General features: G+C 42.3%; 1 protein-coding gene across 3 annotated transcripts in view; it reads left to right on the top strand.

The window, feature by feature from the left end:
• The window catches only part of gad2 (glutamate decarboxylase 2), a 111,060-nt gene that overhangs the window by 65,668 nt on the left and 27,164 nt on the right, over positions 1–18,228 (top strand). For all 3 annotated transcript variants that reach the window (XM_055652201.1, XM_055652221.1, XM_055652210.1), the window contains exons 5-7: positions 680–770; positions 6,367–6,479; positions 15,001–15,116. In XM_055652201.1, coding sequence (XP_055508176.1) covers positions 680–770; positions 6,367–6,479; positions 15,001–15,116 — 320 coding nt within the window. The remainder of the gene's footprint in view (positions 1–679; positions 771–6,366; positions 6,480–15,000; positions 15,117–18,228) is intronic.

Below are 18,228 nucleotides of genomic sequence, written 5' to 3'. Positions count from 1 at the left end.
TTGAAGTATGTTCCAGCATTACTCTGAAATAACAGCCTTATGACACAAACGTCTCCAAAGGCTATTGTGGGTCAGCATTAACCCTTAAACCACATGGACTTTCCAGCATTGCACAACATAAATAAAGCAATCATGAATCATGACCTTCAAATAACAATACACTGGGGCAACATTGCTTGTCAATGAAGTGCCATGGACTTTGCAGTTCAATATAAGTGGTGCAAATTGAAAAGCTAAGACATTATAGAATGGATTTTTAAATGGTTTGATAATGTTAAACCCCTGTCCCACGGTACGAGTTCATTCCAAGAGTTTGCCCTGATTTGAACTCGGAGATTTATGGTAATGGCCATTCGTCGGTACTCGGGGCTCTCATGGACATTTTTCATCATGTTGAAAAATCTTCACGCATCTTCCCGTGCTTAACTTTCCGTTAGCGAGTCTTCCCAAGTACCTGCCGTTAGAGCTAAGAGACGTCCCCGAGCTCTGACGTACCCGCTATGTTCATTCTCCGTGCTTACCACGATTGTTTTAAAACTTGGGAGAGCTCTTGGAATGAACTCGTATCGTGGGACAGGGCTTTTAACACAGCTGTATGTAACAGTTTTATTTTAATTCAGCACATTTTAGAAATACATCCAGAAATCCAAATTAACGTGCAGTTGTTGTTTGCTCATAGGTCATCCGAGATATTTCAACCAGCTCTCAACAGGATTAGATATGGTCGGCCTCGCTGCTGATTGGCTCACCTCCACAGCTAACACTAACATGTAAGCATGACTTTGTTGTTGCATTCTGGAGTGTGTAAAATGCCTTTCTTTTGTACTGCACTTCACAAATTAATTTTCAAGCCTCGTCAATCTGTGCATCAGCAATTCTTTTCGTTATAGATTCATATTTTCTTAAAGTCATACATCACGGAAATGAGGGCATTGACCATGTCCATGGGTAGACTCGGCTTGTACATGCTAGAATTTAGAAGATTGAGGGGGGATCTTATAGAAACTTACAAAATTCTTAAGGGGTTGGACAGGCTAGATGCAGGAAGATTGTTCTCGACGTTGGGGAAGTCCAGAACAGGGGGTCACAGTTTAAGGATAAGGGGGAAATCTTTTAGGACCGAGATGAGAAAAACATTTTCCCATAGAGAGTGGTGAATCTGTGGAATTCTCTGTCACAGAAGGTAGTTGAGGCCAGTTCATTGGCTATATTTAAGATGGAGTTAGATGTGACCCTTGTGGCTAAAGGGATCAGGGAGTATGGAGAGAAGGCAGGTACAGGATACTGAGTTGGATGATCAGCCATGATCATATTGAATGGGGGTGCAGGCTCGGGGCCGAAAGGCCTACTCCTGCACCTATTTTCTATGTTTCTATGTTTCCATGCTACTCATTGTACCTCCCTACACCATTTACCTGCAATTAGTTCCATAGTCTTCTATGTCTTGGTGATTCAAGTACATGTTTAGATGCTCTTTAAATGTCATTAGTATGTATGCCTCGACTACCTCTTCAGGCTGTGCATCGCAGGCTCCAACCACACTGTGTATGGGATTAGTCCTCCTCAGATCCCCTCTAAACCTCCCAACTGTTTCCTTAAACCTCTGCCCTCTTGTCTTTGATAATCCCGCAAAGATCAATGAGGTTGTCGATGTGAGGAGCTGGAGATGGATGTGGTGTAAAATTAACATATATCATTCGTATTTACTGTGAAGGATGTTATGAGAAGCTAGGGAAGAAATTGCAGAGCACCTGGCAGAAATATTTGTATCGTCAATATCTTTGGGTTAGATGCTGAAAGGCTGAAGGATGACTAATGTTGAGTCTCCATTTAAGAAAGCCTACAAGTAAAAGCCTGGAACTACAGACCAGTGAGCCCAACATCAGTGATAGGCAAGTTATTGAAGGAGATTATGAGATGAAGGATCCACCTGCACTTGGGAATGAAAGGACATGAGAGAGGACAACGCTGGATCTAGTATTGGGAAATTGGGAAGGGCAAGTTAATGAAGTGTGTGTGGAGGAGCCTTTTGGGACCAATGACCACAGTTTGATTAGGTTTAAGATTGTTATGGATTGGGACGGAGAGGTCCACGTGTTAAAATGATCAACTGGGGTGAGACCAACTTTGAGGGTATGAGAGAAGGTCTTGCTCAAGTTGACTGGAGCAGGTTATTTGAGGAGAAAGGATCATCGGCAAAGAGGGATTTTTTAAAAAGTGTACCGAAGAAAGCTCAGGATGTGTACGTCCCGGTTAGTGAAAGGCAAAGCAGCCAAACGTAAGGAAGCTTGGCTAACGAGGGAAATTGAGACATTAGTCAAAAACAAGAAGGATGCATGGGACCAGTATAGGCTGGATCTCTATTCCATGACGCACAGGAGGATGAGGGGAGATCTTATAGAGTATACAAATTCATGAGAGGAATAGATCGGGTAGATGCCCAGTCTTTTGCCCAGAGTAGTAAAATCGAGGACCAGAGGACATAGGTTCAAGGTGAAGGGGAAAAGATTTAATAGGAATCCAAGGGGTAACATTTTCAGACAAAGGGTGGTGAATGTATGAAACAAGCTGCCAGAGGAGCTAGTTGAGGCTGGGACTATCCCATCATTTATGAAATAATTAGACAAGTACATGGATAGTACAGTGTTTAAGAAGGAACTGCAGATGCTGGAAAATCGAAGGTACACAAAAATGCGGGAGAAACTCAGCGGGCGCAGCAGCATCTATGGAGCGAAGGAGATAGGCAACGTTTTGGGCTGAAACCCTTCTTCAGACCCTTCTATTATGATAGGGATGAAGAGCATTTGGTCCTTCTAAACTGTGCCGTTTGCCAGCTGAGCTTCCCCTCAACTATTCCCCTTCATCTCCGCAGCTTATTCTCAGTCGCATACTCATCAACCTGTGCTTTTTACTACTTAACCAAGGGACAGCTTACAGAAGCAGATTAACCTGCCACACATCTACTTACATTCAAAGAAAATATATGCTCTGGCTACGAGCAGGGGTATTTAGTTCGCACAATTTATTGAATGGTGCCCTTCATTTTCACAGCCCATAGAGATTTCTGGCACAAATGTCTAGCCAGTGAAGGCTGGAACAAGCAGTTCTCCATGTTTAATGACCATCACAGGATTATACTATAGAGTGTCAAAGTATCAGTCTCTGGTCTGCGGTGTCTCAGAGTCAATCAATCATCTGTGATTGCTTTAATATTTAAATACACCAATAAAATAATTCAGCATCAGTGTCATCTTGGCTCATTGTTACTTTTGGAGAATATATCTTTTTTGAATTAAATGTCTCTGATTTATGTCAGACACCCTGAAACTAATCGCTTGTCAAGACAAGCAGAAGTAATTAATTGGTGTGCTGCATAATTGTTACAAACCTCCTGTATCAACGTTGGTTACTCTGAGTACAACATGACTTCAGTACCAATGCCACTAAACTGCAAAGGCAACATACATTTATGTTGTACCTTTAAGGGAGAACCACATTGGAGACATCTGCTTGACTCTACCCAAGGTCTTCAGACATGGCTAGACAGTGTAATTGAATTTGATCCATCTGAGATGCTTTCTCTAGGTCAGGCAAATGAAACTCACTGTGTGGATTTTGTTTGGAGACAATTTTGTTGCGATAAGAATCTTTAGTTAACCAATGTGGCTAATCACAATAATAAATGCATTTATTATTACCAGGTTATGCTGTAGAATATCCACCCTGAGCTTGTTTATTTTTAGTATTCCCGAGTACTGGAGTGAGTCTCACACCAAAGAGCAATATGTTCTTTGCCTACTTTTTCTGTTTTTATACAAAATGAATGTCAATGTACCAAGTTGTCTCCTAATAGAATTCAGTTCCAATTTCTTTGCAATGACCTTGATCCCCTTGCAATTGAAGTAACACTTTAAACCAGATAACACTTGCCAATGTATTTACAATAATGAAACACAAAGATTATTTCCTAATTTTGAGCAGCATATATTCAAATGTTGCTTGTGTCATTGGTTACAAGTGGTGATTCGTGTGATGGCAATTTACACAAACGCATCCATGCAAACACGCTCACACGCACACACGCACACATGCGCTTCCTGGGAAGAAACTGTTCTTGAACCTGAAGACCATGGTTTGCAAGTTCCTGTACCTTCTTCCAAATGATAACAGCATGATAGGAGCATGGCCAGGGTGGGGCGGGTCTTTGATGATACCAGCTGCCTTTATGGGGCAGGGCCCCCTGTAGATCCCTTCAATGGTGGGGAGCTCATTACCCCTCATGAACCAGGCAATGTCCAGCACTCTCTGCAGCCTCCTCCTTCATTCCTGGGCGTTCGAGATACCGAACCAAACCATCATGCAACCAGTACACACCTGTAGAAGTTCGATAGAATAATCATCAACAATTTGAATCTCCTCAATCTCCTCCATCTTCATAGAAGTAGAGGCATTGATGGGCTTTCTTCAGTACTCCATCACTCTATCTAATGTTGAGTTTTTGAGCTTTTGAGTGTCACTTAATCTTTAAGTTTGAGAGCAAAAAAGGCAGGAACTTTGCTGTTGTCAGATGAGGGCCCATTTTCTCCTTCATATTGCAGGTACATCTTTCAAACACTTCAAGGGCAAACCACATTCTTGTGTCATAGAGTCATAGAGAGTTACAGCACTGAAATTGGCCCCTTGGCACATCAGGTCTGCACTGACCAACAAGCACCTATTTACAGTAGTCCTACACTATTCCATTTAAAACATTCTACCCGCATCTCATTAACTCAGCAATGAATTAACCCACCAATCTGCACATCTTTGGGATGTGGGAGGAAAGAGGGGCGCACAGGGGAACCCCTGTGGGAAAATTCCATGAGGACGGCACCCGAGGTCAAGATTAAACCCTGGTTACAGGCAGTGGTTCTACTAACAGCACTACTGTGCCACCATTGCTAATCACCACCACACTTGGACATATGAATATCTATCCTGTGCAGAAAGGAACTGCAGATGCAGGTTTAAAGCGAAGATAGACACAAAAAGCTGGAGTAACTCGACGGGTCAGACAGCATCTCTGGAGAAAAGGAATAGATGATGTTTCGGTTCGAGCCCCTTCTTCAGTCTGAGTGTCGCTGTCTGAACTGCTGAGTTACTCCAGCTTTTTGAGTCTCTCTTCGACTATCGACCCTGTAGTTTACACAAATATGTGGAGAATTAGAGATCATTGATATTGCATTTTGTTGCTGTTTGATACATTTAAGTGACTAATGGAAGATTACAGAGGGATTTAAGTCACTCTGGAGATCTGATTTCCAATTATTTCAACACATATAAAATATAAATGTGATTTCAATGTTTATATCGTGGTTCTCTTTATTTTTCCTCCCACACCTTTAATACATGGGCAGCATAGTAGAGGTGGTAGAGCAACTGCCTCACAGTGCCGGAGACACAGATTTGATCCTGGACTTGGATGCTGTCTGTATCAAGTTTCCACATTCTTACTGGGACCGCATGGGTTTCCTCCGGGTGCTCCGGTTTCCCCCCACATTTCAAAGACATGCGGGTTCCTTGGCTGATTGGCCTCTGTATATTGTCCGCAGTGTGCAAGGAGTGGATGTGAAAATGGTATAACATTGAACTTGTGTGAACAGGTGTAATCGTTAGTCAGCATGTGCTCGGTGGGTAGAAGGGCCTGTGTCCATGTTATATTTCTAAACTAAATGTGGATCCCTTCAGCACTGAGTGGAGCAAAGTGGGAGAATGAGCCCTGATCTCTGCTTCCTTACCCCAGTCCCAACGAGCTGGCACGGGTTACCCGAGGAGGCAGATCACAGAACGCTGACTCACCTCCACTCCTCCCAACATCATAAAATTAGGCCATTCGGCCCATCAAGTCTACTCTGCCATTCAATCATGGCTGATCTATTTCCCCCTCCGAACCCCAGTCTCCTGCCTTCTCCCATAACCATAATCAAAAATCTATCTATCTCTGCCTTAAAAATATCCACTGATGGCCTCTAAAGCTTTCTGTGGCAAAGAATTCCACACATTCACCACTCTCTGACTAAATACATTTCTCCTCATCTCCTTCCTAAAATACCATCCTTTAATTCTGAGGCTATGACCTCTAGTTCTAGACTCTCCCACTAGTGGAAACATCCTCTCCACATCCACTCTATCCAAGGCTTTCACTATTCTGTATGTTTCAATGAGGTCCCTCCCTCATTCTTCTAAACACCAGCGAATAAAGGCCCATTGCCGACAAACGCTCATCATAAGTTAACCTACTCATTCCTGGGATCATTCGCAAACCTGCCCACTAGAAAGTAACATGCTCCATACTAATGCAATGTATTTATTGTGAATTATCTTCAGGTTTACATATGAGATTGCACCAGTGTTTGTCCTGTTGGAGTACATCACCCTGAAGAAAATGAGGGAAATGATTGGCTGGCCGGGAGGATGTGGAGATGGAATATTCTCACCTGGTATGTGATTTTTTTTTGTCTTTATCACTCAATATGCTGGTACAGTTAAATTAAGAAGACTAGCAGCCATGGAAGAGTGTGTCATTACTCACCATGTTAGATGATGATACGATCTCTTCAAAGACCTTGGCACATCAGGCCTGCACGGACCAACAAGCACCTATTTACAGTAGTCCTACACTATTCCATTAAAAAGTTTCTCCAGCATTTTTGTGTACCTTCGATTTTCCAGCATCTGCAGTTCCTTCGTGAACACAGAAAGTAAGCATGCAGGCACAGCAGGCAGTGGAGAAAGCTAATAGCATGTTAGGCTTCATTGCAAGAGGATTTGAGTTTAGGAGAAAGGAGGTCCTAATGCAGTTATACCGGGGCCCTGGTGAGACCGTACCTGGAATATTGTGTGCAATTCTGGTCTCCTAATTTGAGGAAGGACATTATTGCTATTGAGGGAGTGCAGCGTAGGTTCACCAGGTTAATTCCTTGGATGGCGGGATTGACGTATGATGAAAGAATGGGACGACTGGGCTTTCATTTACTGGAATTTAGAAGAATGAGAGGAAATCTTATAGAAACATATACAATTCTTAAAGGATTGGACAGGCCAGATGCAGGAAACAGTTTCCCCATGTTGGAGGAGTCCAGAACCTGGGATCACAGTTTAAGAATAAGGGGTAGGCCATTTAGGACTGAGATGCGGAAAAACATTCTCATCCAGAGAGTTGTGAATTTGTGGAATTATCTATCACAGAATGCAGTGGAGGCCAATTCACTGGATGTTTTCAAGAGGGAGTTAGATTTAACTCTTAGGACTAAAGCAATCAAGGGATATGGGGAAAAAGCAGGAACGGGGTACTCATTTTGGATGATCAGCCATGATCATATTGAATGCCGGTGCTGGCTCGAAGGGCCGAATGGCTTACTCCTGCACCTATTTTCTATGTTTCTATGATATGAATCATGTGCATGCAGATGTGGTTAGTTTATCTTGGCATCATATTCGGCACAGACACAAAAATTCCAGAAGATTAATCAAGCATGATTTCCCCTTCGTAAATCCCTGCTGACTTGACCGATCCTGTTACCAGCATCTTCCCCATCACCGATGCCAGGCTAACTGCTCTATAATTCCCTGTTTTCTCTCTCCCACCTTTCTTAAAAAGTGGGATAACATTAGCTACCCTCCAATCCACAGGAACTGATCCTGAATCTATAGAACATTGGACAATGCGTCCACGATTTCTAGAGCCCACTTCCTGGGATGCAGACCATCAGGCCCTGGGGATTTATCAGCCTTCAGTCCCATCAGTCTACCCAACACCATTTCCTGCCTAATATGGATTTCCTTCAGTTCCTCCGTCACCCCAGTTCCTCTGGCCTCTACTATATCAGGAAGATCCTAGTAAAGACAGATCCAAAGTACCTGTTCAGCTCATCTGCCATTTCCTTGTTCCCCATAATAAATTCACCCTTTTCAGTCTTCAAAGGTCTAACTTTGGTCTTAACTAATTTTTTCCTCTTCACATACCTAAAGAAGGTTTTACTAGCCTCCTTTATATTCTTGGCTAGCTTACCTTCGTACCTCATCTTTTATCCCCGTATTGCCTTTTTAGCTATCTTCTGGAAGTGTAAAAACAAATTAGTTTTAAAATCCTGGGATCCTCAGAATCACAGCTTATCTTCCCACCCCTGATGGCAAGCTCATTGGCCTGTAGTTCACTGGCTTTTCCTTGCAGCCCTTCTTAAATAGACAACATCAGCCACGCTCCAATCATTTATTACCTCACCAATGGCTAACAAAGATGCTAAATCTTTGCCAGGTTCTCAGCAATGTATTTCCTTGCTTCTCACAGTATTCTAGAGTATTCTTGGTTAAGCCCAAGGGTCTTGTCTAATTTTAAGCACTTGCTGATCGCGATAACTGTTCTTTTGTGATATTGGTATGTTTCAGGACATCACTTTCATTACAGGTCAGGTCAGACAATAGACAATAGACAATAGATAATAGGTGCAGGAGTAGGCCATTTGGCCCTTTGAGCCAGCACCGCCATTCAATGTGATCATGGCTGATCATCCCCAATCGGTACCCCATTCCTGCCTTCTCCCCATATCCCCTGACTCCGCTATTTTTAAGAGCCCTATCTAGCTGTCTCCTGAAAGCATCCAGAGAACCTGCCTCCACCGACTTCTGAGGCGGAGAATTCCACAGACTCATCACTCTCTGTGAGAAAAAGTGTTTCCTCATCTCCGTTCTAAATGGCTTACTCCTTATTCTTAAACTGTGGCCCCTGGTTCTGGACTCCCCCAACATCGGGAACATGTTTCCTGCCTCTAGCGTGTCCAAACCCTTAACAATCTTATTTGTTTCAATAAGATACCCTCTCATACTTCTAAACTCCAGAGTGTACAAGCCCAGCTGCTCCATTATCTCAGCATATGACAGTTCCGCCACCCCGGGAAATAACCTTGTAAACCTATGCTGCACTCCCTCAATAGCAAGAATTAGGGGACCAAAACTGCACACAATACTCCAGGTGTGGTCTCACTAGGGCTCTGCACAACTGCAGAAGGACCTCTTTGCTCCTATATTCGATTCCTCTTGTTATAAAGGCCAACATGCCATTCGCTTTCTTCACTGCCTGCTGTACCTGCATACATACTTTCATAGACTGATGTACAAGGACCCCCAGATCCCGTTGTACTTCCCCTTTTCCCAACTTGACGCCATTTAGATAGTAATCTGCCTTCCTGTTTTTGCTACCAAAGTGGATAACCTCGCATTAAACTTCATCTGCTAGGTGTCAGAGGTGATGGGGAGAAGACAGGAGAATGGGGTTAGGAGGGAGAGATAGATCATTTGCATAGATCAATGCATTTCGTTGTCTCTGTACTGTACACTGACAATGACAATTAAAATTGAATCTGAATCTGAATCTGAATCTGAATCAGCCATGATTGAATGGCGAAGTGGACTTGATGGGCCAAATGGCCTAATGCTACTCCTATTACTTATGACCTTAAGACTTTCTTAGTTTCCTTGAAAATTCTTCACGGTAAATACAGAATAGTTGTATTCATTTAAAATCATGCCTATCTCCTGTGGCTTCACATATAGATGAACACACTGATCCTTAAGAGTGCTTATTCTCTCCCTAGTTACTCTTTTGTTCATGATATATTTTAGAATCTCGTAGGGTTCTTGTTTTCCTTCTCTGACGAAGATATCTCATGTCCTCTTTTTTGCCCTCCAGGTTTCCTTCTTCTATGTGCCCCTAGATTGCTTATACTTTTTGAGGGATTTGTTTGATCCCAGCTGCCTATACCTGACATATGCCTCCTTCTTTCTTCTGAACCAGAGCCACAGCATCTGAATGGAAATGTTATAGCTTGGGACTAATTGGGCCTAATAGGTGAATGGCCCAATTCTACTACTATCCCTTACGACCTTATCTCCTACTATCCCTTACGACCCTTATGATCTTATAGCATTCCTCATCAGTCAAGGTCTAATGTGGTCAAGTTCATGAGGATTTCAGTACAAGAGTAGAGGTTCTTCTGCAGTTGTATAGGGCTCTGGTAAGACCACATCTGGCGTATTGTGTACAGTTTTGGTCTCCTAATTTGGGGAAGGACATCCTTGTGATTAAGGCAGTGCAGCGTAGGTTCACAAGATTGATCCCTGGGATGGCGGGACTCTCATATGAGGAAAGATTGAAAAGACTAGGCTTGTATTCACTGGAGTTTAGAAGGATGATGTGGGATCTTATAGAAACATATAAAATTATAAAAGGACTGGACAAGCTAGATGCAGGAAAAATGGTCCCAATGTTGGGCGAGTCCAAAATCAGGGATTTTGAATAAAGGGGAGGCCATTTAAGCCTGAGGTGAGAAAAAACTTTTTCACCCAGAGAGTTGTGAATTTGTGGAATTCCCTGCCACAGAGGGCAGCGGAGACAAAATCACTGGATGGATTTAAGGAAGAGTTAGATAGAGCTCTAGTGGCTAGTGGAATCAAGGGATATGTGGAGAAGGCAGGCACGGGTTATTGATTGGGGTCGATCAGCCATGATCACAATGAATGGCGGTGCTGGCTCGAAGGGCCAAATGGCCTCCTACTGCACATATGTTCTATGTTTCTATGCTTCTATGTCTCCAAATACATTATTAATTATCCATAATATGGGTTTGATCCTATTGTCCCTAGTGTGTAGGATAGTGCTAGTGTACAGGGTAATCGCTAGTCAGCGCAGATTCAGTGGCCCGAAAGGCCTGTTTCCACCATGTATATCTAAAGTCTAGTGTATTTTTAACCAGTAGAATTATGGTCACTGGTCCGAACGTAACAATTATGTGGTAATGAATTATTAAATAAAATTACCAATATTCCTCAGATTTGATGATGCTTATCAGTTTATATAGAAACTTACACAAATGACCCAATTACTTTCAATGTTCTATTTCATTTTATTGAGAGTAATTTGAAGCCAAACCACAGGAACTCATTCTGAGCATGTATTTTTCTGGATTTCCATCTGGCCGTCAGATTCAACACTTAATCAAAGCAGTCCGCAACAATATTGAGAGAGAAGAAAGAGAAGCTGTGCATAATCAATATCATTATTATGAAAGTATCCCCCTTATGACAGTGTGCAGTGGTGCTATCTATGGATTAGCCAGCCATTAGCTTCCTGTTGTTGATGATGGTCCAGCATGAAAGTACATGGTAGAAGGAACAACAAAATGGCAGTAGGAGTGATTAATTAATTTTTCAAAGGCAGTCAAAAATACATTTCAGTCTCACTGCGGCTGTCCTACTGTTCAATGGAGAGATTTATTTTACTTAATTGCCAAGTGTACCCTAAAGGTATGGCATTGTTATTGACAGCTATAAATATCACAATGTGGGGTTTTTTTTAGACGATCTATGTCAAAATCAGGTCAAGGAAAGTGAAAAGGCGTGTAATGATGTAAATGATGTACTCCTGTCAGCAAAACGGGAGTAAAATTCAATGTGTTGTATAAAACGAGCAAAGATAGATGGGCTTTCTGAATAAGGTGCTGGGTAGAGTCATAGACCCATACACCATGAAAACAAGCCCTTTGTCCCAACTCATTCATGCCGGCCAAGATACCCTACCTACACTTGTCCCGTTTGCCTGAGTTTGGTCCACAACCCTCTAAACCTTTCCGATCCATGAACTTGTCCGTGACTTTTAAATTATGTTATAGTGCCTGCCTTAACTACCTCTTCAGGCAGCTCGTTCCATGTCTTTTAAATGGTGTTATAATACCTGCCTTAACTACCTGCTCGGGCAGCTTGTTCCATATCCCCGCCACCCTCTGTGTGAAAATGTTGCCCCTCAGGTTCGTATTACATAATTCCTCTCTCACTTCAGCCTGTGTCCCCTTAATTTTTCAACTGGTTAAGAAACTGTGGATTCACCCTGTCTATTCCCCTCATGAGTGGCCTCCATATGATCACCCATCATCCTCTTGTACGCCAATAAGTAAAGTCCTAGTCTGCCCAGGCTCCTCCTATGGCTCAGGCCCTCAAGCCCCAGAAACATCCTCGTAAATCTTCCCTGCACTCCTTCCAGCTTAGTAACCTCCTTCCTATAGCAGGGAGAAAAAACAACACAATAATCCGAATGCGGCCTCATCAACGTGTAATACAATTGTAACATAACATCCCAACATCGATTCAGTACCCTGTCTAATGATGGTCAGTGTCTTTATTGACTGCCCAATCTAACTGTGTTGCCTCTTTCAGAGAACTGTGTACCTGCACTCCTCAATCCCTCTGCTCTACAACACTCCCCAGGGCCACCCATTCACTGTGAAGGTCCTTCCCAAAAGGCAACATCTCGCACTTATACTGTATCTGCATTAAACTGCATTAACCACCACTCAGCTCACTTGCCCCACTGACCAAGGGACCTGTTGTAATTGTTGATAACCATCTTCACCATCTATGGCACAATCCAATTTAGTGCCATTTGCCAACTTGCCAATCATGCCGAGTATGTTTTTATTCAAATTGTTAATGTAACCTGCAACAGCTATGAGCCCAGTGCAGATCCCTGAAGAACATCACTACCCATAGGCCTCCAGCCCCAAAAAAACAACCTTCCACAATCAACTCTGCTTCCTTCCATGAAGCCAATTATCTGTCCAGTCGACTAGCTCACCCTGGATCCCAAGCAATCTAACCTTCCAGAGCTACTTCCAGATCTACCATATATGCAAGAAGTATCAAATTCCATATAGATAACGTCTACAACTTTGCCCTCATCAACCTTCTCGGTTACTTCAAAGAACTCACTCGGGTTCACAAGACATGAACTCCCATGTACAAAACTATGCTGACTCTCCCTGATTAGCCCCCATCCATAGAAAATGCATATATATCTTATCCCTCAAGATCCTCTCCAGTAACTTACCTACCACAGATTGGTCGAATGTTCTCATGCTTTTCCTTACACCCCCTCTTAAAAAGAGGTACAATATTATTCGTCTTCCAGTCTTCCAGCCCCTCACCACTGTCTACTGAAGATTTGACCCAGAGCTCCTGCAATTTCTTCTCTCACTTCTCACAGCATCCTCAGATGTATCTGATGAGGCCTAGGGTGACAGCTTTGGTATCTGAGGGGACCTTTTGATCCCTAGTTCCCCACTTTCTCTTAAATTACTTACAAAATCTTTTCAGATTCTCCTTAATATTTCCTGCCTGAGTTATCTCCTGCCCCTTTTTGCCCTCCTGATTTCCATCTTAATTATGTTTCTCAGTGCCTGAAATTCCTCCAGAGATACACTTGATGCCAGCTGCCTATACCCACCACATGCCTCATTATTATTCTTGACCAGAGCCTCAATTTCTCTTGTGTCCAAGCTTCCTTACTCCGACCTTCCTTGTCATTCACTCTAACAGGAACATGCATGCCTGGAACTCTTGTCATAACACTTTTAAATCCATCACACTTTCCGGGCATCTCTTTGCCTACAAACAACAAACAATCTATGTCTAATATCATCAAAGATGGCCTTTGCCTCAATTCAGAATGTTAACTTTTGGCCCTCCCTGTCTTTTTCCATAACTATTTAAAAACTAATTTAACTATGGTGTCTGGTCCCAAACGGCACGTCCATTGATAGTTCTGTCATTTGTCATTCTCAATTTCTTAAGAGTAGTCAATCTTTGCCCTCTCTCTTGTAAGGCCCAGTATATATTGCCTGAGGAAACTTCCCTGAACACACCTGACAAATGCCACCCTGTTTTTAGCCCTTGGCACTATGACAGACCCATTCCTTATTGCCAAAGTTAAAATCCCCTACTATGATAACCCTATTGGTCTTGCAGCTGCCTGCAATCTCCTGGCATATTTGTTCTTCTCCTGGCATATTTGTTCTCCTGGATTATTTTGTTTCAGCTGCCTTTCAAGAATGAAGGTTGGCTGTTTGAATTTAACTTGCAAGAAAAAAATGCATATTCTTCACTTTGGAAAACAAGTGCAAAATAACGGTTTAGTGTTTCAGAGTAACACTGACTCGCTGACTCACTGACTCGAAACATTAATTGGTTTCTCTTTCTGCAGTTGTCGTTTGACTGGCTGGGTTCTTCCAGTATTATTGTTTTTGTTAGTGTCATTTAACAGTAAATTTATAGTGTTGTGTTACTGACCTTAAACATTTATATCGCAATAGCGTATGTATATTTTGAACCTGGGATATACCTTCTCCTCAAGAATATTTCATGTGGTTTCCAGTTATCTCGGGATAATTGCAGGGAAAAACTGGTACGATTCAAGCGTTTGCTTTATGCTGTGTAATCACTTCTTGATGAAACGGGATACATCTTTATGAATTGCAATAGATTATTAGCCGTTGGACTTATTTGACCACAGATTCTCTCAGGCTTTTATTCAGATTATCTTTTTTCTCTATTCCGTTGGAGGATTGAATGACTAAATTTATAACATTGACAGCTGATCCAATTCATTGTCACATGTTTGGGTGAAAACCCAGAACCCGAACCTTTGCCAGCTCACGGTGTGCTTGGGGACTCTAGAAAGGGAAAGTATATTGGTAGAATCCTTACATTGGTAACCACATGTTAGAACTGCATCAGTGAGGTTGGAAAGGTTATAACACAGCTGAGAGCATTACCACCCACTACCCTTGATGATAGAGTCATAGAGTTATAGAGTGGTGATACAGTGTGGAAACAAGCCCTTCGGCCCAACATGCCCACAACGGCCAACAATGCCCCAGCTACACTAGACATGGCAATGTCACCCGATGTTGATATATTCAGAAAAATTATGCCTTTATATCAAGGCAGCTTTGGCTATTTAAGATATGTGATCAGAATGCAACAATTAGTAGAATTCAGTTAAAGTTCAATCAAACTGCAGCTGATATTTTCCGTTAAAAGGCAGTTATTTGTTGGATCATTGTGTCAGGTAAGAATTAGCTCTCTTCCTCATCCTTATAATGAATGTTGATTATGTCCCATTTTCTAATATAGGCGGAGCCATATCAAACATGTATGCATTGCTAATTGCACGCTACAAGCTGTTTCCTGAGGTTAAAGAAAAAGGAATGGCTGCCCTTCCCAAACTGATTGCCTTCACATCAGAACACGTATGTTTTTACTATTTCTTATTCTTTGCAAAATGTTGCCTGAAAAGATTATAATTATGCACAATTAAGGTCTCATTAAAGAAGCGATATTATCCCACTGTATCGGTTTATGTAATGTTTCCTGTGTAACTAATCCTTGATACAAATCTGGGCAGAAAAAGGGAAGAATAAAGGGAATGAAGTCTTTGGCAGGATGGTGGCCAAGACTCCTGAAGTGATACAAATGCTGCTGATACCATCTCACAGAGAGTGATAAATGCTTGTTAACCATGGTTGATTTATTTGGAGGAGTGTAAATCAAAGAAAACAAATGGGGGCAGTAGAATGAAATCTGAACCAGCTCTGACACAAACAGCTAAGGCTGGTCTCCCTTCAATGCTCAAAGAAGGAATTAAGCCCACATTTTAATTCTCCATCCCACTCCTGCCCTGACCTTTCTGTTGTTAGCCTTCAACAAAACCCAAAGTAAGCATTTCACATTCTGTTAGACATTCTGCTGCACAATGGACTCGATGTTAAATTCAACAATTTCAGATCACCAGACTTTCTTGTTCGTGTCAGAATTAACCAGTTCCACCTGTAACATTGATCTAGAAAAAACATCCGTTAGAACTATGTGGTGCAGAACAAAGCAACTGTTTTACATCTCAAATTAAAGGTGAATGTTGGGAATTATTTAGCAGATCAGTCAATGTCCTTGGATCTAGAAAAAACAGGACATTGACTGATCTGCTAAATAATTCCCAACATTCACCTTTAATTTGAGATTAAAAACAGTCGCTTTGTTCTACATCACACAGTTCTAACTTTTCTGTCTATTACTCTCGTTCATCTCTCTGTCCCAACACGTCCTCCCTCACATCCATCCAGGGTCTCCCTGCATCCCTTCCAGTGGGGCAGATGTTCACATGTCCACACTCGTATGTCCATACCTTGTCTACTGCATTTGATGTTCCCAATCTGACCTCTTTTACATTGGCGAGACCATGTGTTGACTAGGAGACTGTTTCGCCGAATACTTGTCTGCACACACTGAATATCCTCGGTGCTGACTATTTTAACTCCCCTTCCAATTTCCACGCTAACTGGAGGAACAGCACCCGCCTCATATTCTTCTTCGGCAGCTTAGGCCAAGGTACACAAGCATTCTCCCACTATCTCATCCCCCTCCCCCAACACCTCGCTTTTATAGGCAATTGACAATAGACAATAGGTGCATGAGTAGGCAATTCGGCCCTTCAAGCCAGCATCGCCATTTACTATGATCATGGATGAACGTCCACAATCAGCACCCTGTTCCTGCCTTCTCGCCATATCCCCTGACTCCGCTATTTAACTCTCTCTTGAAAGCATCCAGAGAATTGGCCTCCATTGCCTTCTGAGGCAGTGAATTCCACAGATTCACAACTCTCTGGGTGAAAAAGGGTTTCCTCATCTCCGTTCTAAATGGACTACCCTAATTCTTAAACTGTAGTTGGAATTCTATTATCGATATCTTTTACTCTGGCTTCATATTTCACTCCTCTTCTTTCCTTATCTTGCACTCTTTTGACTTCTGATCTCCAGTGTTTTTCCATCCATCTGACTATCGAAGCCTCCCTCCACATGCCACTTGCCAGGCTTTGTCCCACTCCCATCTCTTTTCCTGCTTTCTCCCTCCTAATACAATCAGTCTGGAGAAGGGCCCCAACACAAAACGTCACGGTTCCAAAGGTCAGCCAGGTCTGTGCCAATCATCCATCACCCATTTACACTAATGCTACCCCATTTATCCAGGGGCACTTTACAGCAGCCAATTAATCTAACATGGGCAACATGGACAAGTTCCATCCGGTCACAGAAATTCACTCACTCTTCCCTCTCTCCTCAAATTATACACACTGGTTTTCTCACTTTTACTGAGTTTGGTGACATAGAGTAGACAATCAAAACCTTTTTTTGCAGGATGGAAATGTCCCACACTGGAGGGCATAACTATAAGGTGAGATGGGGAAAGTTTAACAGAGATGTTCGGGACACGTTTTTTTACACAGAGAATAGTGAGGGCCTGGAATGCATTTCCATAGATAGTGGTGATTGATTGATTGATTGATTGATTGATTGATTAATAAAACGTTATTCATCCCCAGAGGGAAATTGGTCTGTTGACAGTCACAACACACAAGGTGCACTAAAACTTGAAATTAATACTGAAAATAAAAATAAAAAGACAAGTGACTGTTGGCTGGCTGCCGTGGGCACAGCGTCTTCACCTGAACAAGAAACAAACAAATAAATACAGACATCCCCTGGGCAGAGGATTCTAAACTAGAGTCCCCCCCCACACTGGATCCCCCCCTTGTTCTCCCACCGTCCTTCACGGCAGTCCCCCCACGTCGGGTCCCCATTGTTCTACATGGTGGTCCTCCCATGCCGGGTCCCCCGCACAACCATTGTGGTGCTTAAGAGGCTTTTAGATAGACACATGGAAGTTCAGGGAATAGAGGGATATGGATCAAACGCAGGCAGACGAGATCAGTTTAACGGCATCATGTTTGGCACATTGTGGGCTGAAGGGCCCATTCCTATGCTGTACACTTTTATATCCTTTGTTCTAATGAAAGGTCTTAGATCTTAAATTTTAACTAATTTTCTCTTTTCCTGGGTGCTTCCTGATCTGCTGAGCATTTTTTTAGAATGTTCTATTTTCTATTCCACGAGTTTAAATCACATTGGAGGAAATTAAATTTACTTTAATGATAAAATTTGGGCTTAAAACTGATATAAGTTATCTTACTCCATGATTTCCCAGCATACAAACAAGATTTGCTCATTCAAAACATGAACATGCAATCGATGTGTCAAATATTGTGTCTGCACAGATTATATGTAACTTGTCCCATCTCTTCTATCAATTAGACACAGCAGATTATTTTGTACACTTTTGAAGTAACGCAGAAAAGTTGCCCCTAGTTCTGCATCCAATATTTAACAAGCAGTCCCCAAAGAAATAATGTATCTGACCTTTTCACATTGCTATTTTTGGAATTTGCTGTGCATAATTTGGCTGTTGCAAGGCCTGGTCATTAACAATGAGTCCTTCAAAAAGATTCCATTGGATTTCAAAGCTTTG

Source organism: Leucoraja erinacea, chromosome 2, assembly GCF_028641065.1.
Source record: "Leucoraja erinacea ecotype New England chromosome 2, Leri_hhj_1, whole genome shotgun sequence".
NCBI lineage: Eukaryota > Metazoa > Chordata > Chondrichthyes > Rajiformes > Rajidae > Leucoraja > Leucoraja erinaceus.
The sequence above is the reverse complement of the archived record's forward strand: the minus strand, read 5'-3'. Positions and strand labels throughout refer to the sequence as shown.